General features: G+C 37.5%; 1 protein-coding gene across 34 annotated transcripts in view; it reads left to right on the top strand.

Moving 5' to 3' along the window:
• Positions 1 to 22,727, top strand: part of HYCC2 (hyccin PI4KA lipid kinase complex subunit 2) — an 88,702-nt gene that overhangs the window by 40,459 nt on the left and 25,516 nt on the right. For 12 of the 34 annotated variants that reach the window (XM_070241484.1, XM_014732313.3, XM_014732311.3 and 9 more), the window contains 5 exons: positions 2,508 to 2,588; positions 3,299 to 3,400; positions 8,887 to 9,066; positions 13,887 to 13,967; positions 15,381 to 15,496. In XM_070241484.1, coding sequence (XP_070097585.1) covers positions 2,538 to 2,588; positions 3,299 to 3,400; positions 8,887 to 9,066; positions 13,887 to 13,967; positions 15,381 to 15,496 — 530 coding nt within the window. In that variant the 5' untranslated portion in view covers positions 2,508 to 2,537. Of the gene's footprint in view, positions 1 to 2,507; positions 2,589 to 3,298; positions 3,401 to 4,280; positions 4,337 to 7,604; positions 9,067 to 13,886; positions 13,968 to 15,380; positions 15,497 to 22,727 lie in introns of all 34 variants that reach the window. The other 22 variants (XM_070241498.1, XM_014732314.3, XM_070241505.1 and 19 more) reach the window with 3 other exon arrangements.

Raw genomic sequence — 22,727 nt, 5'->3', positions numbered from 1 at the left:
AGGGAAAAAAAATGGATGTGCAAACAATGTATTTGAACAATTGAAAACTATGGAGAGAAAAACAGTGTTAGATCTTAATCTCATATCACATTCTAAAATAACTTCCAAATTGTTTAAAGAGCAAACTATAAAAGTAGTTTCTTTTTTTAACAAAAATATATGGATGATACTGCCTTTTTTTTTTTCTTTCTGGGAAAGATTTGCCCTGAGCTAACATCTGTTGCCAATCTTCCTCTTTTTTTTCTTTTCCTCCCCAAACCCCCAGTACATAGTTGTATATTCTAGTTTTAGATCCTTTTCATTCTATGTGAGCTGCTGCCACAGCATGGCTACCGACAGACAAGTCATGTGGTTCCTCCACCAGGAACCGAATACGGGCTGCCGAAGTGGAGCATGCTGAACTTTACCCACTAGGCCATCAAGGCTAGCTCTAAATGTGATTTTTAGCCTCAGAAGATTCAAGCCTTAACTAAGCAAGCAAAGTGACTTTTAAAGTAAAATATGTTGTGATATGTTTTTGTCATGTCCCTTTCAAATACATTATAGCATTCTGTGTATTAAATATTTAGTGTTTTGGCAGTAGATATTCACTCAAATGTGCTGATACCTATTTTTATTGTCCTAGTTTGAAAAGTCATATATGTCATAGTAATATATATAGGAAAACTGAAGTTTTTATATTTAAATTTATTTAGATTTCTGTGCTATTAGCTTTATAAATAGAGCAGGAATCCATCAAAAAATCAGTCTTGTTCAACTTTCTCCAGTTGTGTCATGCTCTTGTTAATTATTTGAATCAGAGTCCAAATAGGATTCATACTTTGGCTATTGATTTTTTTTTTAACATCTCTTTTAATCTGTAGGTTTCCCTGCTGTCTCTTTTTTCTCTTGCAATTTATTTCAATAAATCTGTCAGTATATCTTAAGTGCATTTGCTATTTGAAAACAAGGGGCATGTCTTACTCCTTTTTGTACTCCTTGCTTATGTAGTACTTGGTGTAGTGGATTATATAGGGATATTTAAAAATCCTTTTGGAATTGAGGGGAAAAATTAGAAAATCTGACTTCCTTTTTTTAGGTAGAAATTTAGTGTGAATTTTGACACACTCTTAGGAGATAGTCTTTTTTAATAAAAGAACTTTTAGTTACTTGGAAGACATTTCTCTTCCCCTCAAGAAGTTCTTTATTTCTTCTTGTTCTTACATTATAAGCTTTAAATTAAAAACCAAACCTTTTATTGTCTTTCTCACTTTAAAAATAATACATGCTTGGGGCCGGCCCGGTGGCGCAGCGGTGAAGTTTGCACGTTCCGCTTCTCGGCGGCCCGGGGTTCACTGGTTCGGATCCCGGGTGCGGACATGGCACTGCTTGGCAGCCATGCTGTGGTAGGCGTCCCACGTATAAACTAGAGGAAGATGGGCACGGATGTTAGCTCAGAGCCAGGCTTCCTCAGCAAAAAGAGGAGGACTGGCAGTAGTTAGCTGAGGGCTAATCTTCCTCCAAAACAAAAACAAAAACAAAAAATAATAATACATGCTTGTTATTATTTTTTTATAATTCAAAATGACATAATTATAATAATATAAATATCCTTATAAGTAATTCTTAGTGATCCTTCCCTCAGAGACAAACACTTAATAGTTTAGTGTGTATGTGCTTCCAGGCTCTTTTCACATTTTAAATAATTCTTTTAGTGGAATTATAGTTTGCATGCTATTGCATGCAATGTGTTTTTTACTTGGATGTTTTTCCATTTTAGAAGACGTAGAAATCTACCTTCTTCCAATGCCTTATTTTGTATAATATATATACGTTTATAATCTGTTTTCTGAATATATGACCCTTGATTTCTAGTTGTTGTCTTTGTCATTTATAATCTGTCACATGATTTGCTCTAAAATGTGTTACTTGTTCCAGCTGTATATCTGGTAAAGCTCAGGCATAGTGTGTGTGTTTGTCTTGGGTAACGAACGTACAGTTTGATTTCGCTCTGTAAACTTATTTTTGCCTCTTTGAAGTATAGTTGTTTGGGAAAATATAAAGGCATTAGGAAATAGGTTTCAAATGTATTATTAAAAAATAGAACTTATTGGGGCTGGCCCGCTGGTGCAGCGGTTAAGTGTGCATGTTCTGCTTCGGCGGCCTGGGGTTCCCCGGTTAGGATCCCGGGTGTGGACATGGCACTGCTTGGCACACCATGCTGTGGTAGGCATCCCACATATAAAGTAGAGGAAGATGGGCACGATGTTAGCTCAGGGCCAGTCTTCCTCAGCAAAAAGAGGAGGATTGGCAGCAGTTAGCTCAGGGCTAATCTTCCTCAAAAAAAAAAAAAGAACTTATTTTTTAAAAACAATTTTGTTTTAATTGCATTCTAGACAAAAAGAAAGCCTCCCTATCTAAAATATATACTAGATGAGTTTCTCTTTTAGGGAAAGGCACACATCATTTTCCTTTGGTAGTTTCTGTAAGTAATACCGTCGTCAAGTTCAGTGCTTTTTTCCTTTCAGAGATAAAAGAGGAATAGAAGGTAGAAGAAGATGCTGGGATCAGAACGTGGTGTTGTAGAAGAATGGTTATCAGAATTCAAGGTAAATTCGACTGGAGATAAGAATGTGTCATTTGATTCTATGTGTCAGTAATTCAAACAGTGAGTATGTGTTCTGTGGAGAAACTGAAACAAATGTTATGATATGAAGTGGAAATCACAAAATCTGAAATAACATGTTTCTATAATTGCCACTCTTTAAAAAGGCGCTAATGTAAATAAGGGCTAGAAGATATATAAATATGAAAATAGTTAAGATTGATGAGAGGGTATGTAAATTTTAAAATGTATTGAATAAGAAGGGAAGCCTCCAAGCTTTAGTAAGGCACAGACATAGAATTGTGCCTTATGTTTTTATTTGCTGTAATTAAAAACCACTTACTGATTTGATTGAAAACTATATGATTTATTAACACTATAGAAATTAATGTTTTGTAAATGTAAAATGCAAGAATTAAAATATATCCTACACTATTTTTTTAGACCAGATTAGTTTAAGGTAACCCATTTCAACAAATCTCAGTATAATGTGTGATTTCTAATCATTTTTCATGGCTGAGTAGTGAGAAGAATTGTGTTACCTCCTAACTTAATTCGTTTTATTAACTCTCATGGTTATTTCTTGTATTAATTCTTTGTACTTTTGTTAGCTGACTCAATTATAAATCTTTTCAGGAGGAACTCATGTAAAATAAAGTTCCTGACTTCCCAGATATGAAGTTCACTTTTGTCTTCCTTTGATCTTTCTTTCAGGCATTACCTGACACTCAGATCACCAATTATGCAGCAACTTTACACCGGAAAAAAACACTGGTACCAGCTCTCTATAAAGTTATTCAAGATTTGAATAATGAGGTAGGAGAGTTTAAAAGAAAAATAATTTCAACACACTAAAATGAACTATGTGTACTAAAACACATATTTGTGAAGTGTTGTAGTTTTTCCTCTTTTTTTTTTTTTTTTTTTTGTTTGATCCTTATGGGACTGGAAAACTTTCTTTCTGCTGCTTCTCATTCTGGTAGTTGCTTTGGCTTTCCCCCTGCCCTCCTTCTCCGTATTTTTTAAATGTTTTGATCAAATTTGTTCCTGTCGAGGACAATATGTTTTGATTCTTGATTTTGAGTGACTTTCTTTATTTAATTTGGACTTTTTCTCTGTTTCCTGTTCTGGAATGTTTCCTTTTCTGGAAGCCAAATTTTAACTATACACTGATTGAAATTTATTTATTTATTTTAAGTATTGTTTGAGTTATTTTACTGACAATATAGAACTATGTGTAATCACTCTAATGACTGAACTCAAACTAGTAACATGAAATGATGCTGCTAGTAAACTTAGCTTGAAAATGATCAGAGAAAGCACTTTTTGGTCTGAATAGTCAAGATCAGCAAACCTAGAGTAAGAGTTTCCGCACAACCAGGAGGACCTACGACTAGAATATACAGCTATGCACTGCGAGTCTTTGGGGAGAAGAAGAAGAAAACAAAAAGAAGATTGGTAACAGATGTTAGCTCAGATGCCAATCTTTAAAAAAAGAAAAAAGTTTCCTATTATTCAGCTTTGTCATAGAAGAAGGGAAAAATGTAGCTATTGAATCTATATGTTGATTTATGCAAAATACACACATCTTTCTGTTAACACAATAGTATGACACAGTTTTATCACCACTGGATTCATGTATGCTTTAAATGAAAATGAAAGGAACACACAGGAAAGTAGCTTCTTATCTTCCCAGATACAGCCTCCAAGAGTGCCTCTGCTGTGTACTGGAGTGAGTTTGAAGAAGTTCAGGTAATCATCTCCTAACCAGCAGCTTAACTTAAAATGCATCTCCATTTTTGTCCTATCACTAAAAGCTTGCTTACTGACCTCTTTCTTTCCTATCTCCTAAATTTGGATTGGCTCTCAGTCAGGCTTGCGTCTGTTGCTATTTGTAGCAGCAATTTCAGGATTCATTTGCTTCTTTTTCTCTTGCTGTGTATTTATGGATGTTTTATAACTTTAGGTGTGGTAATGTACATATATGCGTATCCTTCTTGGTCAGGAGTTTTCAAAATTCTGTTTGAATAATGAATGTGTGTGTTCCCTACTCCTTGTTTGGCATCATCTTAACATTTAAGCTTTGCTTATTAAGATTTATTTGTTTTATGCTTTCTCTTTAGATTGTAAGCTCTTCACGGGCGTTGGTCATATATTCTGTATTTGTTATTTCCCCAGAATCTAGTATTTTTGTCATATACGTAATGAACACTTAATAAATGTTGATTAGAAGAAGAATGAAATACAAAATGAGAATCTAAAATGCTATCATTTTCATTAGGACTCACAAGTGTGTAAAAGTATCAGTTTCATTTTTTCTTTTATACTTGGGAAGCTATGATATTAAAAAAAGTTATTCACATTACATTATATTGTCATACTTCATAATATTAACATGTGAGACTTCATAATGGCTAGAAATGGAAATCTTACAACTTGAGAGATTCAAGCTCAAGATCCAGCATTCATTATAATCAGCCAGGTGCCAGAGCAGGTCTGTCATTCCATCCTTTCTCCTGTCAGATCATAAATTTCTAACCATGTGTTCATGCTTCAGAAGAACAGAATGTTAAACTCTGTAGAGTCTCAAAGCTTGTCTGGACTTTAGTCCTAGAGGGAGGGCCCTTTCAGTCCTGATTTTATTATATTCTGAAACATAATCAAATGTATTATTTAGTTAACAAGAAAGTATTTCAGAAAATTTTCACATGCCATATATAATATTAATTGAAACTTATAACAATCTTACAAGCACTTTTGCTTTAAAGACTATAAAAGTTCTTAAGAAAGTATATTTTCTAGAAGTTTAATATTATGTATTATATCATGGCCAACCTGTATTACAGCTTAAGTTTTAATCTCTAGACGAACATATTACTTTATTGTTCTCCTTTCTCTCCTTCCAGATCCCATAGTAGTCACTCTAGCATTCTTTCACTTCAGGGAGACCTCCATCCAACCGATTAACCCCATCACTTTTGCATGATTTGGTTGCCTTGCCTCCTCCTCTCAAATGTCTCACTTTTCTCTTTCCCAGCCAAATTTTCGTCGTCTATCATTACAGTCATTCCCGTGCTAACATTCTTAGCTCTTTTGCCTCTCGTTCCCTTAGTTCATATTCTTTGGGCATAATCTCAATACTGGATAAAACCCAACCATTTCCTATACTTCATGCCTGTACCTGAGTGGCTGGACATACCTGGAGAAAACATAGTTTTGTTGGCTTTCTCCACTTTAAATGCAGGACTGAAAATCTCAGATGGATGTGTAATACTGCCTTGCAGTCTTGCTTTACTTCCTTGGTACACTGTCCCACTGTTCATTTTACACCTTCTCTTTCCTTATACTCTTACCCTCCTTCCTCCTCGTTGTCAACTTGCTTTCTTTGTCACTAAAAAAGAGGAAAAAATAGGGGGCTGACCCCGTGGCCAAGTGGTTAAAGTTCCATGCACTCCACTTTGGCAGCCCGGGTTTGGATCCCAGGTGTGGACCTCCTCCACTCATCAGCCATGCTGTGGAGGCATCCCACATACAAAGTGGAGGAAGATTGGCAACAGATGTTAGCTCAGGGCCAATCTTCCTCTCCAAAGACAAACAAACAAACAAAAATAGAGGGAAAAATAGATGGGAACTTCCTTGTTTTCCCATTCAAATCTACCACTCTACCAGCGTCTGTCTCTACCCACACTCTCCTGCTTTTGCTGCTGTTTGGTGGATGGAGTGTCCCAGGTTGTATCAAAGGCCTTCTCTTCCACATAGGCCTGGATCCCGTCTTCGCTAGCCTCCTCAAATGCCACGTCTGCAGTTACCTCCTCTTTCCTCCATCATTGATTTCTTGCCTTCCCTGATGACTGGAATATGGAAAAGAACCATATTCTGCTTTTTAAAAAGCTTCTTTGGTTTGCCTTCTATTTTATCATCTACCCCATTTCTCTGTCCCTCTGCACAGAGGAACTTCATAAAGTATTGCTTATTTATAGCCTGCTTGTCCCCATTTCCTCACCTCACCTTCTCTCTTTAACCCACTCAAATTGGGCTTCAGTCTCCATTAGTCCACCCAAACTGCTTTCAGTGTGTTCATCAGAAAGCATGTCTCTTAGTAATTACTGTGTCAAAACTGGTTGCTAAATTTGGAAAAGGTGTCAGTTATTCTTAAGCTTTTTTTCTAACCAGAGAATAATGATTTTAACACCTTTTGATGTGGTGATAGTGCCCTTTAGGGGAGGTCAGAGTCATTTATGACACTGAGAAAGTGAGAATATGATGGCATAATACATATGCTTTGAATTAACAGATATTAACAGCACTGGCAAGTTTTTAAGTCTTTTTTTGCAGCGGTATCTGATTAAAAATTCTTGGATTGCCAGTCGCTCCTCCTCCCCACTTTTAAAGAGAAACAGAGTTATAATTTTGGCAACTCTGTATATCCTTGCTATGCTTAAGTAGAATATACATGCCAGTGTACTTCTGGGTACTGAGGAAGGGAAATTCAAGTCTTTATAACATAACAAATCGTATTTGTACCATGGCCAGTAAAATTTAGAGAAGCAATTTTGGAGTCTTTTGCTAAAGAAGAAAGTAGATTTGAAACATGGATGTAGATTTTTAGTAAATAAATTTATGAGAGCAATAATCTTTAACTCCCCAAAAGAGCTAAATATTGTTGTCTACTTTAAAAAGATGCCAGCAGTTGACTATTTTTGAAAGTTTATTACTTCATTATTGACATTACATGAAATATACTATTTGTAATTAAACAGCCCTTACCTGCTACTCCACCTCCATTCTAGTATAAGAAATGTGATATAGTTGGAATATCAAGTTGGTGTCAGAAGACCTGACTTCTAAGGTTTTCCTCCACCACTAACTACTGTGACCTTGGGCAAATTGTCTGACTGGTTTAGACATCAGTGTAAGGGGAGAGTTGAGGTGTTTTTTAATTTTAAATACTATGATAATGATATCACAAAAAAAGTTTAGTAGTTACTGACTAGAGTGTGTGTGTGTGTGAATTTTTTAGTTTCAGAGTTCTTCCTTAAGAGCTAAGCTTGGGGCAGCCTCGGTGGCCTAGTGATTAAGTTCAGTGCGCTCCGCCTCGGCAGGCGGGGCCTGGTTCCTGAGTGCAGACCTACGTCTCTTATCTGTTAGTGGCCATGCTGTGGTGGCAGCTCACATACAAGAGAGGAAGATTGGAAGTGGATGTTGGCTCAGGGTGAATCTTCCTCAGCAAGAACAACAAAAAAAAAGCTAAGCTTAACTCATCTAAATGTATTAACTATACAGTGGGATTTGTTGACTTTAATTTGCAATTGTGAAAGTAGTGAGTTATTCTAGAGTGTTAGATTATTATACACATATATAACTACATTCAAGCAGATTTCCAAATGTATATGCATTATTTCAATCATTCAGAATAGAGATAAGCATATAAATTACTGAATTATTCATGTTTTTGAAAGCTAATGTTAATTTAAATATTATTTTATAGTTTCCTGTCAGTGTTTTATCTGCATTTTAAAATCACAGCCAGTTTAGTGTAGTCTGCAGTTATTCCAACAAAACCATTCTAAATTGGCAGTACACGTTTTGGGAAAAGGGGGGAGGTTTATTTAAACTTCTCATTTTCTTCCGTTTGCAAGGTCCTGAAGCTCCTCATAAGTTATACTGTGTGAAAAATGAAAAATTATCCAATTAAACATTGAGAAAGCTATTTCTGTGTACTTTCCTCCTTTTCAAAATCTTTCAAATAAGTATGATTAGTGAAATTTGTTAATCTTAAAGCCTAAAAATAATCGTTTTGGTTTACGTGTGTACTTAAAATATTAGGTAGCATTTTGGATGTCCAAATATTATGTATTGCAAAATCCCTATCTTTTCTGAGTGATATATAATTTGTTTAAATCATAGTCTAAATCATATATTTAAAGTTTATTTCCAACAAGATGATTTGAAATTATTTTTTTCCAATAGAAACTTCTAAAAATGGAGGATAGTAAGGGTTGGTGAGAACAAAAAAGGAAACTCACTAAATATAAATGTAGTCCATTGGTTGAAGATCTAATTATCTAATAAATTTAATGGTGCAGTGTATTGAAAGATATGTTGATATTGTATGGGCACAAAGTACTTCTTACAGTTAATGGATTAGTCAGTTTAATATGTTTGGTTACATTGGTTCAAAATATGCAAAAATTAATATTGAGAATTTATTTAAAAAATACTACACGAGTATATGTGCCTTTAAAAGAATACAGTTACACCAAAAGAATGGAAATGATTAATGCACTTTATTTTCCTTTTAGCTCCTGGAGCCTGTCTGCCACCAGCTATTTGAGCTCTATCGTAGCTCTGAAGTTCGACTTAAGAGGTTCACACTGCAGTTCTTGCCGGAATTGATGTGGGTTTATTTACGGCTTACAGTTAGCCGAGACAGACAGAGTAATGGTTGCATTGAAGCACTTCTTTTAGGAATTTATAATTTGGTAAGTTGAAGATGATAGTTTTGGAAATTTTAAGTTCTTTTTGTGTGTGTGTGAGGAAGATTGGCCCTGAGCTAACCACTGTGGTGGTCTTCCCCTATTTTGTATATGGGATGCTGCCACAGCATGGCTGGTGAGCAGCATGTAGATCCAAGCTCAGGATCTAAACCTGCAAACCCTGGGCCACCAAAGCGGAGCATGAGAGCTTAACTGCTATGCTACTGGGGCAGCCCCAAGTACTTTTTAAAGTCCTCTGAGAGGGGCTGGCCTGGTGGCGTGGCAGTTAAGTTCGCACGTTCTGCTTCTCGGCGGCCCGGGGTTTCACCGGTTTGGATCCCGGGTGTGGACGTGGCACTGCTTGGCAAAGCCATGCTGTGGCAGGCGTCCCACAGATAAAGTAGAGGAAGATGGGCATGGACGTTACCTCAGGGCCAGTCTTCCTCAGCAAAAAGAGGAAGATTGGCAGTAGTTAGCTCAGGGCTAATCTTCCTCAAAAAAAAAAAAAATAAAGTCCTCTGAGAGCCAGTCCTGGTGGCCTGTGGTTAAGTTCAGCACACTCCACTCTGGCAGGTCAGGTTCAGTTCCTGGGCACAGAACCACACTACTCGTCTGTCCATAGTGATGCTGTGGCAGTGGCTCATAGAAAAACTAGAAGGACTTACAACTAGAATATGCAACTAAGTACTGGGGCTTTGGGGAGCAAAAAAAAAAGAAAAGGAAGATAACACATTTTATAAAGTAGTTGAAACTATTATAATTGATAGCATTGCTACTATTTCATGACTTATTTCTTCAAATTATTTGACCAATATTTATCAGTGCCTTGCATTTAAAATTTATTTTTTGATAATATATTTGTATTTGGTACTTTTTTTTCTTTAAAGATTTTGTTTTTCCTATTTCTCCCAAAGACCCCTGGTACATAGTTGTATAATTTTAGCTGTGGGTCCTTCTAGTTGTGGCATGTGGGATGCCGCCTCAGCATGGCTTGATGAGTGGTGCCATGTCCACACCCAGGAATCGAACTGGTGAAACCCTGGGCTGCCAAATCAGAGCCCGTGAACTTAACCACTTGGCCACAGGGCCAGCCTGTGTTTGGTACTATATTGTTTATGAAACTCTTTTCTTCTAAGGAATTCTTGAGTACCTTCAACGTTATTCTGGTTTTTTTCTCATGGTGCCCAGTTTAAGACATTGGTATTGAAATTCCTGCCTTCTGAAATCTTATATTCTGTGTATTCAGTTCTCATCCTAATAAAGTTAAGTTTATACTCCACCTAAATAAAGTTTTGTAGTTGAGAGGTGATAAAGTACCTCACAAAACATTGAGTCTCAGAAAAGTAAATATTCTTCTGCACCAGTGCTCTTTCCTCTATTGTCCCTTAAAAAATAATTAGAAAACATTTCCATCACTAGAACACGTATCTGAAGGAAGGAGCATGGCCTTTGAAATCACTTGTATTTTGTTTAAAACCAGGCCCTGCCACTTACTGGCTGTTTTAAATATAGGCAAGCTACTTAATATCTTGACTTCAGTTGCCTCATCTGGAAAACAGAAATAAAACATTGTTATTAGGATTAAAACCAATTAGAAGAATCCAGCATGTTGCTTGAGGTGTTTAATAAATGTGTATCATTATTATTATTAATAGTAGTAGTATTATCATCATTAAAGATTAGTTTTTTTAAATGAAAAGCTGGTCTAGGTATAAGATTCTCTACTTTGCAAACTTGCCTGATTGTTTTTTCTTTTAAAGCAGAACATTTGTTTCATATATCACTGTCTCCTCTAGTGCTTAGCACATCTACTTAGTAAATGTTTGCTGATTTAATAATTGAATTTAGTGTTTCATATTATGTTTAACATTAAGCTGTCATTTTTGTTAATTAGTGTAATAAAATTTAGTAGCCTGGTGGCGCAGCGGTTAAGTTCGCACGTTCCGCTTTGGCGGCCCAGGGTTCGCCGGTTCGGATCCTGGGTGCGGACATGGCACCGCTTGGCAAGCTGTGCTGTGGTAGGTGTCCCACGTATAGAATAGAGGAAGATGGGCACGGATGTTAGCTCAGGGCTAATCTTCCTCAAAAAAAAAAAAAAAATTCAGTGGGACAAATGAAGCAAACATGTTTTGTGTAGCAGAATGCTTGACAAGTTCTTGACAGTATTTGTTGGTGCTATGGTTTAATCATCTTTTGATATCTCAAAAATAGTGCCTAACCACTATTAAACCACTAAAAAGCCCTATAAAAAATGCTCGATTATATGTGAGAAATATAACCTTAGGCTTCTGTCTTTGACTTCCCTTGACACTTGTGTCCTTTCTTCTCTGTGGTTCTCAATTTTTCTTACCAACACGGGGTTTTTTTCATAGATTCATTTCTCTTCTTTTTTCTTTCCCTCCCCAGCACTTCTCTGTTCCTTAAAATAGCTCCAGGGAGAGTTTTCCATTGCCCTCAGCTTAAAGAAATTTCAGAACAGCCTTCTCCACAGATACACACAGAGATAAATCAGAAGTAGGTGGGAGAGTTTTATATTGCCCTTAGCTTAAAGAAATTTCAGGAACGCTCTTCTCCACAGATACACACAAATATAAATCAAAAGTATTTGGCTTAATTTGAAATTTAGGAATAAAAATTAAAATTTTTGCTTAAGTCAGGTCCATACATCTTAGCATAGACTTTCTCTGAGACACAATGGCCCAGATGTAGTGGTGACTAGTTTGACTACAAAGTAGTTTAAAAAAAACTCTAGGGACTTTTTAAACCCATTTTTCTGCCAAAATAGAGGTATAGCCATTGTTCACATATAATTGAAACTCTCCTGTGACATAGTAAACTCAGAAAGGAGCCCTAGAGAGAAGTTCTTTTGGGTTTGCGTTTTGGTAACAATAGTTGGCTTTGTTTTTGTTTCTTCCTTTTATGCTGTGTGACTACCCACGTCTCTCTCTGACCACCTTCCTTCTAGGTCTGCTAAGGGCAGTCTTCTCTCTATGGATCTTGTAGTTAGTCATGTGTTATTATATGAGTTGTAAAAGAAATATAGAGTAAAATAAGGCACTAGAGAAAAGGAATGATACAGAAGGAACATTTCACCCCTTTCATTGCTGGCTTCTGTAGGCAGATTTTTTTTTTTAATTTGGTGGGTATAAAATGGCATCTCATTGTCATCTAAACTTGCATTTTCCTCCTTACTCATGAGCTGGAGCCTATTTATGGACCACTGGTCTTTTGCCTATTTTTCTTTCTTTCTTTCTTTTTTACTTTTTATTAAGATTATGATCGTTTACAACCGTGTGAAATTTCAGTTGTACATTATTGTTGGTCAGTCGTGTTGTAGGTGCACCCCTTCACCCTTTGTGCCCACCCCCCACCCCCTTTCCCCTGGTAACCACTAATCTGTTCTCTTTGTCTACATGTTTAACTTCCACATATGAGTGGAGTCATACAGAGATTGTCTTTCTCTGTCTGGTGTATTTCACTTAACATAATACTCTCAAGGTCCATCCATGTTGTTGTGAATGGGACGATTTTACCCTTTTTATGGCTGAGTAATATTCCATTATATATGTATACACCATATCTTCTTTATCCAATCATCAGTTGATGGGCATTTAGGTTGCTTCCACTGTAGGCAGATTTTTATTGATACCTGTAGAAGATAGGAGCTATCAGAGACTGTAGAAATGAAGACACTGTTATCGGTGTGTTGGGCTCTTGTTGTCCCCCAGCATAGAAGTCAAGAGAGACAACAAACTGGAGTAGAGAAGTAAAAGTTTATTGGCTTGTGCATGGAAGAGGCACAAGGGAGCTGGTGCAGAAAGGAAAACAGCAGGTGACCGGCCTGTTAGGGAGCAGGATTGTGGGGCTTTTATTAGGCAAAGGCTGGGGAGGAGTGCCTTTTCACAGCATATAGGGGTGGAGTTGTGCTTGCTCCTGTGCCGTCACTACTACATGTGATGCATGTATTGTTAGCATGCCAGCTCTCCACCTGGGGGTGTGATTTTTAGTATGGTAATGGGGCTAGGGTCACCTTCAGACAACTCCTGGGTCCTGGGGTACATGCATAAGCCGGGGAGAGTCCCAGGGCTGCAGAATGTGGATCTTGATGGTCTCTATCTCATTCTCCCGGCTTGCGGATTGGTTTTGCGGATCGGTTAGGGACCTTATCTTGTTAGGCCAGGGGCCTTGCAGGTGGCCCTGTCTGCTTTGGCTGGTTCCTATCTCAATACTGTTGTTCTTTTCAAGGAAAGATAAAGTGCTTTTAAAAATCACAAGAATTGTCTTGCAGTTCAATAAAAATTACCTAAATATGAACTTACTTTTAATCACTTAGACTAATGTTAATTATGTTAATATGTAGCTTATCAGGTCATCAGTTTATTGTTGAATAATTATAAGTCTCTTTTAGTCAAGAATGATGTGTTTTTCTTATTTTAATGTGTGTGGATCTCTTGGCTACGACCTTTAATCTGTTTAACTCAGCCATGTTTCTACTGAAAAAGATCTAATCACTTGTAATCTTCCTGTCCTGTTTGTAAATTTAACGTGAAAATTGATTTATGTGCCTGCTTCATGTCTTTGCTGTCATGTTGTATTTGATGTAATGTCGTATTGTGCTCAATCAATATCACAGTATCACCTAAATGTACAAATTTGCTAATAGGTTAGAAAAGATACACTAGGGTAGTAATATTTTTTTACATATTAGTATTTCTAAAAATCTTCCTTAGTTGCCAATGATATATTTGGTAAATGAAGAAAGTAATTATTTCTTATAATGCAGTCCTGTGAATATTTCATTATCTTTGTATATTTTTTAACTACAGGAAATTGCTGATAAAGATGGAAACAATAAAGTTCTATCTTTTACTATCCCTTCCTTATCCAAGCCCTCAATATACCATGAGGTAAGTAAGATTGGAAAGGTGGAATTATTTAAAATTATATTGAATAAGAGATAAAAGTCAGTTTCTTACCAGAGATAAACAGTCCCAACGTGTCTTTACTGATTTGCATCTTAAAAGTAGATGTGTATTATTAGCAATATAAATCTGAGCTGTTGTCAAGAGAGGCAGAAGGTAGTTAATGGAAAGTTTTCCTCTGGTTCTTGTTTGTTTCTTTTTAATCCTTCCACTAATATAATTTTCAGTCTTTTTTATTAGACTTTTATCAATTTTCAAAAATATTCTTCAATTTTCTTAAATCTTTGCCTGTTAATTAGAAGTCATCTGTGTTAGATTAATTTGTTTTAATTGTTTTTAGGAAATTGACTACTTAGAAGAATAGTAACACTAATTATTTCTGTTTAGAGGAACCTAATTGATGCATTCCAGCTGTTCAGTAACATTACACTTCTGATTTTTGCTTATATTTATTTGAAGAATGTGAGAACACTGGTAATCACATAGGCAGATGATTCCTGTTGAGCTGAACTCATGCTGTCTGCTCTATTTAAGGGTATATCTTAGGAATCAAGCTTCTGGTCTGTAGTGGCTTTACTGCATAAAGTTGTCAGGAAAGCAATTAAAGAAACTTTACCAGTAGTCTAAAAATCATATTCCATTTTCTTATCAACAAACAGTATCCTGTTGTCTCACAGCTCTATGTAGCTATTGATTTTCTTAATTAATTCCCCTGGGACTTTGTTTTGTGTTGGAAATAGAATGCCTCCTATTTAGCCAGGACTCATGTTTAGCCAGCACAGATATTTCTGAGTAATAGAATTTAGTTCAGTTCTATGTGTCATGTTATGAAATAAAATAGAGGCTAGTGAGACATTTGTGAATGGATGGCTCTTCTAACTTTAGAGAGAAGAAATCAATTATGTCATTAAAAGACATTTGATCATAGTCTTCAGTATTGTTTGTGTTATATAATTATAACTCTCTATGCCTTGCTTTCTTCATTGTAGAATGGGATTAATAAGAGGACCTACCTACCTGAAGTTAGACAAACTGCCAAGTTTGAATGCACAGTTGCCAAGACTGCTCTGTGTTCTGGAACACAAACAGATTAAAATTGATGTATTTGTAACCTTTAGTCTTTTCAGCAACTTTTCTTATTCTGTAACCTAAATATAGACTTATTCCATAGTCTTTCAAAAAATAAAGCAGTATATTTTTAGTTCTATATATTATATATAATTTCCAAAGAGAGTTGTAAAACGTATATAATTGAAAAATGGGAAAGGTTTTGAAAGAGAAGAAGAAATAGTCTGAAACTGCCTTTTGTTGAAACAAACTTAAATATCCTTTCATGATAGAGATTTTTAGTTCATTTTAGAGGTGCAGTCAGTCTCATACTTTACCTTATCTTTGTAGCCGTCGACAATTGGATCCATGGCTTTGACCGAAGGGGCATTGTGTCAGCATGATCTCATCAGAGTTGTTTATAGTGATCTTCATCCTCAGAGGGAAACATTCACTGCACAAAACCGGTAATGGTCAAAACTGTAGACAGTAATAATTATTAATTTGTGCTTAACAGTCAACTATAGTTACTTTCACTTAAGTTTGGTATGAGAGGAGGCAAAAAGTTAAATATGTCATACTAGTGAAATACATCATACAGTGAAATACCCATCCATCTAATGGTTGGTACTATGTATGTTGTGGTCATCTTGTATAATAAAGCAATGTAAAAACTAGAAGTGTGGGCATGAAGTCAGCCAAACCAGGGTTTGTGCGCTAGCACTACACCTTAGAAGCTTACCCTCTCAGGCAGTTTATCTACTCTGTGCTCCTTGCTTTCTTCATTGTAGAATGGGTTAGTGAGAGTACCTGCCTACCTGAAGTTAGGCAAACTGCAAAGTTTGGACGCACAGTCCTTAAGACTACCTTCACTTTTGACACCAACTGCAGGTTTGGGGGGTTCCCATAATCACTCTTAGGTTTAGTAACTCACTGGCAGGACTCATAGAACTCATTGAACGAAAGCTGTTATATTCACACTTATTGTTTATTACAAGGAAAGGGCACAGATTAAAATCAGCTAAAAATAGAAATGCATGGGGTAGAGTCTGGGAGGGTTACAAATACAAAGCTTCCGTTGTCCTTGCCCCTGGAATCAGGATGCATTACACTCCCAGCATCACTGTGTGACAGTATGCATAGCATCAGGCTCAGGTGAGCATCAGTGTCCAGAGTTTTTATTGGGCTCCATTAGGTAGGCATGATTGATTAGATTGATTGTTCGCAAGGTTGATCTCAGCCTCCAGGTTGATTGATACTGTGACCCAAACCACAACTGTAAATCACATTGGTTCTTTCTGGTGTGGCCAGCCCCCAGCAAAGAATGTTGTATGTCACCACTTCCTCCCTGAGATCTGTTGTCACCAGTCCCCATCCCAAACAAAGACACTCCTATCAGATATGACATAGGTTACTTCTTAGCGGTGGGGAAGAGGCTAGACCCTTTTGGGCAAGGCCAAATTCTTTACTACACAGGCCATCCCCTGACCTTTGGCCAAGGATCTTTTAAACAAAAACAATCTTGTTTATCTGGGCATCTACTTTAGTATAGCATTTATATGACAGACACAGATGGCAATATGGTCATTGTGAATACGCCTAACATTTGAGTAGCCAGTGTAAGTTAGGGATATATTTGAAGAAACAACTAATTTGTTCTATAAAACTGCTACATACATTTACATATTTTTGTACCAATTTTTGATTATTCTTTCCCATTCTACCCCCATCTGCTGCTATTTGTACCTTACGATAAACTTGAGGAACTGTTTATCATAGAAATTAGCTGATGAGTAGCTAAATTCAGTTCTTCCTTCAGGCCAGTAATTTTCCATTAGTATTCATCATAAGGAGCCTTTAACTCAATTTACTAATACATTTGACTATCAGTATTAGTATTATAACCTTACCAACAGTGCCAGCATTACACTGTATCACGGAATGGCAGTAGATGTAACCTGAAAAATAAGAGTCAAAGATCCTAGCATATTACCAGAGTCTCACTTAGTCATTAACTGTTATTCCAGTTCGTCATCATAGATCTCGCCAGTGTGTCCCAGAACAATGCCACTCAAGTTTGCAGGCTTCCATTTGATTTTATCAGGTTCTAAAAGCAGGAGTGGTCTCACCAACATATGGCTTCACTCTTTCAGGAATCTGATATAATTGAGCCAAGAGACAATATTAGCTCTTGCTCTGAACCTTTCTCAAGGTAGCAGTGTAGTATTGAATTTCCCTCATTGCATAATCCATTTATTGATTCCCTTATCTCAGCTACCATTCCTCCCTCTCTCCATTTGTCCCCAAACTTTTCTACCTTTCGAAGGGACATTAGGTTGAGCCATTGTGCTGGTCTGGATTGCTGGCAGCAATACCAGTCTAGCATGTGCCTCTGCTACTCTTCTCCCATCCATATAGGGTAAGTTTACTCAAGCACAGAACTAGTGGGCTATCTCACCACTGGGCAATATGTCTGCATTCTCTTTCAACCCCAGTTTTACTGGATGGAGTGAAGGCACAACCCACCCCGTTGGGCCCTTAGGAATTCTGACATAATGGTTAAAAGATATAGTTACAGCTTCTTGCTTAGGAAGGTCTCTGCTTCTGACATCTGCAGTCACAGTGCTGGTCCTCAGACCACTGCTTTAGGTAGGAAAAAAAAAGTTGAGGTGATTTGGGGAAGAAAGTTATACGACCATCTTACCCCCATGGGAAGAGTTGCGTAGTCATACCACCATTGTCCCCTCCACTCATCTCTTTCCAAACCCCCAGAAAAGCAGAAGAATCTATCTAGTGGTGACCCTCCCTTGGTCTCCCTTTTGTTGAGTGCGAGTACTCAACATAGTAAGCTCATGAAGGCATTTAAGCCAACCCTTCGTGCTTTATCCCTCCCCGTACCGTCCCCATTTTAGGTAACAGATGTTTCACTTGTTTGTTCCACTTCTCTATCAAACCATTACCCTGAGGATATCTCCTTACCCATTGTTAGGCTTTATGGGCTGTAAAGTGTGTTCCTTGCTCTGAAGAAATGTGACTCAGTAATCCAAATAGGTGCAATATCTTATATTCTGGTCCCTTTGTAGTACTATGAACATTTGATCTGCCATCAGGTAAGCAAAGCTCAGTGCAGAGTAAGTGTCTATTCCTGTCAGGACCCATTTGTAGCCCTCGGGGCTACTGACATCAGTCCACTGTCAACTGTGTGCAGGCCTTTATTCCAGGGGAATCCTCCCTATGGCCATCTGCAGTCTGTCTCTGTTGTTGGTAGAACATTTCTTACTGGCATTTTGTGTCTCGCAGGTTACAAAAGGAATATGTCTAAATTCAGCCCATCTCTGCATTGCCACAGTACTGCCATGTCGACTATTTCATGGACCCAGAGGGCCACCTTAAGCAAGCACACTGGAATATCTACTCATTGAAACCAATCACCTTCCAACTCTGGAAGGGGTTTCTCCTGATGGACATAGACATATCCTACTTTAATGCACTCTTCAAATTCCCATAGTGATTTCCATAGGGCTGTTCCCTATACAGACACTTCTTTAAATAGGCCAGTTTTCTGTGGTTCTCCTGCCTGATCATATGGCCAGGCCATTGGCCACAGCCCATGAGTTGGTAAAAACCCAAACATAGTGCCAAACAGCATGCAATTAAGTCCACTCACCAAGGTGATTTGTTTTTACCTTCTTCAGTCAGAGTGGCAGCCTTCCAAACAGGATGTAGTCTATGCATGTTAGAACTGCCATCCATAAACCAAGCAGCTATTTGTTGGTCATTAGAGAGCACTTCATAGGATAGTGTCCAGGTGATGATAGAATCTGGCAGCCTGGCACATGGTGCCAAAGTTGGCCCTACGGAAAAAGAGGCTCCCTGCTTATGAGTACTCTGAGTATCTCTTTGCATTCCCCTAGTAGCATATTCCTGCACAAACCGTTTCCACTTTATGTTGGAACTCTTCTGGCACTGCCCATGTTTTTCTGACATCACCCAAGATATGGGAATTTTAGATTTCAGGATTATTTTGTTTCAGTCATAGGGGCAGTCTCAGTGCCTAATGGCAAGCTAGTTGTCTCTCAAATGGAAATTTCCTGGTCGCAAATCCCAGAAGACGTCACTAGGTGGCATCTACTGGGTTTTGCCATGAGCCTCAGTCTGTACTCCACACAGGGCTATTGTGCAGCAAATTAATGACCTTATAGGCTTGGCGATCTTACTGGTCCCCATTTAGCATGTCCAATTAATATTGGAGGAAGGGAGGATTTACATGCTTTCTATTTTACAATACTAGATAGGGGAGGTGTTCCCCAGGCAGACACAATGTCGTTCCCATAATATGTTCAGGTAAATGACACACGATCATTTCAAATAAAGTTCATCCAATTTATAATTTCAGTAAGTTAAGATGATGCCCAAAACATGCTTAGCATAGTGTCTGGCACATAATGTTAGTGATACTATTATTTGTTATGTAATATTTTATGTTCATAGTAAAATAGTACTCTTATCTTATTGGTTATAATATTAGAGTTATGTAGCAAACATAGGATCAAGTGAGTTTCCATAGTCATTGGCATTTTGATCAAGTGCTTCAATCTGGAATTCCAGTTCTCCTTATGGGTTTTTCCAATATTACACATATGGTAGAAAATGCAGTGGCTTCCCTTGTGTCCTAACACACTCTTGTGGAATTCAGCTCTAGTGATCATCTTTTGTTAGCCAGCAGGGTGCTGTGTAACACTTGGAGAAGGCCTTATCCCAACATGAAGTGACAACTTAATTTTTTTCTATACAGTTATGTTGGTTTACTCAAATCATTTCACAATATAAAATTTATGTTACAATAGTGGTTGATAAGTATAGTTTGCAGACTGGTTTGCATTAAAATAATCTGGTTACCGGGTTTCTTTTTTGTTTTCTACTTTTAATTTTTAAAGTATAACATTATATACATGTGGTAAATTTAAAATAGAACAGAGTATAAAGTGAAAATAGATGAAAGTACAAAGAACAAAGTATATGTGTCCTCTTCCCTCTAACCATTCATTTCTACTCTCATTAGTTAAAATGTTAGCAGTTTTTTATGTGTCGCTTCAGAAATTTTAGCGCATATAAAAGCACGTATTCAACCTTAAACACATGCAGGCCTATACACACTGAATTCACTTGCATATCTTGTTCTGCAACTTGCTTTTTTCATTTAAGAATAAATCTTGGGGGGCCAGCCCCATGGCCAAGTGGTTAAGTTTGCACGCTCCACTGCCGCCGCAGAGCTGCATAAAAATATACAACTATGTACTGGGGGGCTTTGGGGAGAAAAAGGAAAAATAAAATCTTTAACCAGAAAACAAAAAACAGTTTTAAAAAAACAAGAATAAATCTTGGACATATTTCTCTAGTATCATATAGAAGTCTCCTTGTTCTTTTTTAACGATTACTTGTTATTCCATTCTGTGTATGTACCATCAGTTTTTGTTTTTAGAAGATTGGCACCTGAGCTAACAACTGTTGCCAATCTTTTTGTTTTCCCCTGCTTTTTCTCCCCAATTCCCCCCAGTACATAGTTGTATATTTCAGTTGTGGGTCCTTGTAGTTGTAGCATGTGGGATGCCACCTCAGCATGGGCTAATAAGTGGCACCATGTCCGCGCCCAGGGTCCGAACCGGCAAAATCCTGGGCCGCCGAAGTGGACCGCGTGAACTTAACCACTCGGCCACGGGGCCGGCCCTGTACTATCAGTTTTTAACCAGTCTCATCTTGACTAAAATTTAGATTGTTTTCAACTTTTTGCTACTATAAACAATATTGGAAGGAACACAATATTTTTTTGTATATATATATATTTGCATGAGATCACCAAAGTATCTGTACGATAAATTTCTAGCAGGGAAATTGCTACGCTAAAGAATGTCTGCTTTTTTCAGTTTGAATAGATACTGCTAAATTACCCTCCCCAAAACAAGCGTACCAATTGAATGTCCTAGTAGTAGTCTGACATACTACTAGTCTGTAGTATGCCTATTAGTACCAGTGCCTGTTTCCTCATACTAACCCCCAATACTGGGTATTTTCAAATTTTTTAATCTTTGCCAGTCTGATCATTAAAAATTGATGTCATATTGTTTTACTTGGCATTCCTTTAATTATGACTGGGCCTGAATGCTTTTAATATGTTAATTCATTAATTATTTTTCTTGACCTGTAAACTGCATTTGCATGTCCTATATCCATTTTTCTTATTGAACTGTGTATTTTTTCTCTAGTGATTTTTAAGTATTGAGGAAACTGCACTGTTTTACACCTTGCACATTTTCAGTTAATTATTGACCTTTTAATTTATTTATTTTTTTAAAGATTTTATTTTTTCCTTTTTCTCCCCAAAGCCCCCCGGTACATAGTTGTATTTTCTTTGTTGTGGGTCCTTCTAGTTGGCGGCATGCGGGATGCCGCCTCAGCGTGGCTTGATGAGCAGTGCCATGTCCGCGCCCAGGATTCGAACCAACGAAACACTGGGCCACCTGCAGCAGAGCGCGCAAACTTAACCACTCAGCCACGGGGCCAGCCCCCTTTTAATTTATTTTTAATTGAGGTATAATTCACATCGTAAAATTCACCCCATTAAAGTGTACAATTCAGTGATTTTTGGTGTAGTCACAAGATTGTGCAACCATTACCACTATCTAAGTCCAGGGCATTTTCATTGCACCAGAAAGAAGCTCCCGTTTCTTCCCCTCCAGCCCCTGTCCACCAGGTATCTTACTTCTCTGTGATTTTGTTTCTTCTAGATGTTTCATATGAATGGAATTATGCAATATGTGGCCTTTTGTGGCTGGCTTCTTTTACTTAGCATGTTTTCAAGGTTCATTCATGTGGTGGTGTGTATCAGCCCTTCCTCATTTAAATGACTGAGTAATATTCCATTATATTGATAGATATTTTATTTATCCATTCATCAGTTGATGGACATTTGGGTTATTTCCACTTTTTTTGGCTGTTTATGAATAATACTGCTAGGAACATTTGTTTATGAGTTTTGTGTGAACATCTGTTTTCATTTCTTTTGGGTATGTATCTAGGAGTCGAATTGCTGGATCATATGGTAATTCAATGCTTAACTTTCTGAGGAACTGTCATACCATTTTCCAGATTGAGTGTACCATTTTGCATTCCCACCAGCTGTGTGTGATATGCCAGTTTCTCAACATCCTCACCAGTGCTTATTTTCCATCTTTTTGGTTCTAGCCACCTTGGTGGGTGTGAAGGGTGATATCTCATTGTGCTATTGGCTGTTGTTTTGTTTTTGCTCTATGTTTTAGTTTTTTGTACAGTCAACTGTGTCAGGAATATACACACACACAGACACACACACATATATATATTTTGAAAGTTAAACACGTATGCATTAGCTCTATACAGTTTATTAAGAAAAACTGCAATTTCCGGTTCCCTCCCCCCCTTCCATTTCTCCTTTCCCAGGTGTAATGACTTTTAACCAGTGGTTCTCAGCCGGGGCAGTTTTGCCTTGTGGGGAACATTTGCTAATGTCTGGAGACTTACTTGATTGTCACAACTGGGTGAGAGAGCAGGCTGCTACAGGCATCTCATGAGTAGAGGTCAGGGGTGCTGCTCAACATCTGCAGTGCCCGGGCTAGCCCCCACAACAGAATGCCAACAGTGCTGAAGTTGAGAAATCTTGCT

This window comes from Equus caballus, chromosome 18 (assembly GCF_041296265.1).
Source record: "Equus caballus isolate H_3958 breed thoroughbred chromosome 18, TB-T2T, whole genome shotgun sequence".
Classification (NCBI taxonomy): domain Eukaryota; kingdom Metazoa; phylum Chordata; class Mammalia; order Perissodactyla; family Equidae; genus Equus; species Equus caballus.
This window is presented reverse-complemented; position numbering and strand designations above follow the sequence as displayed.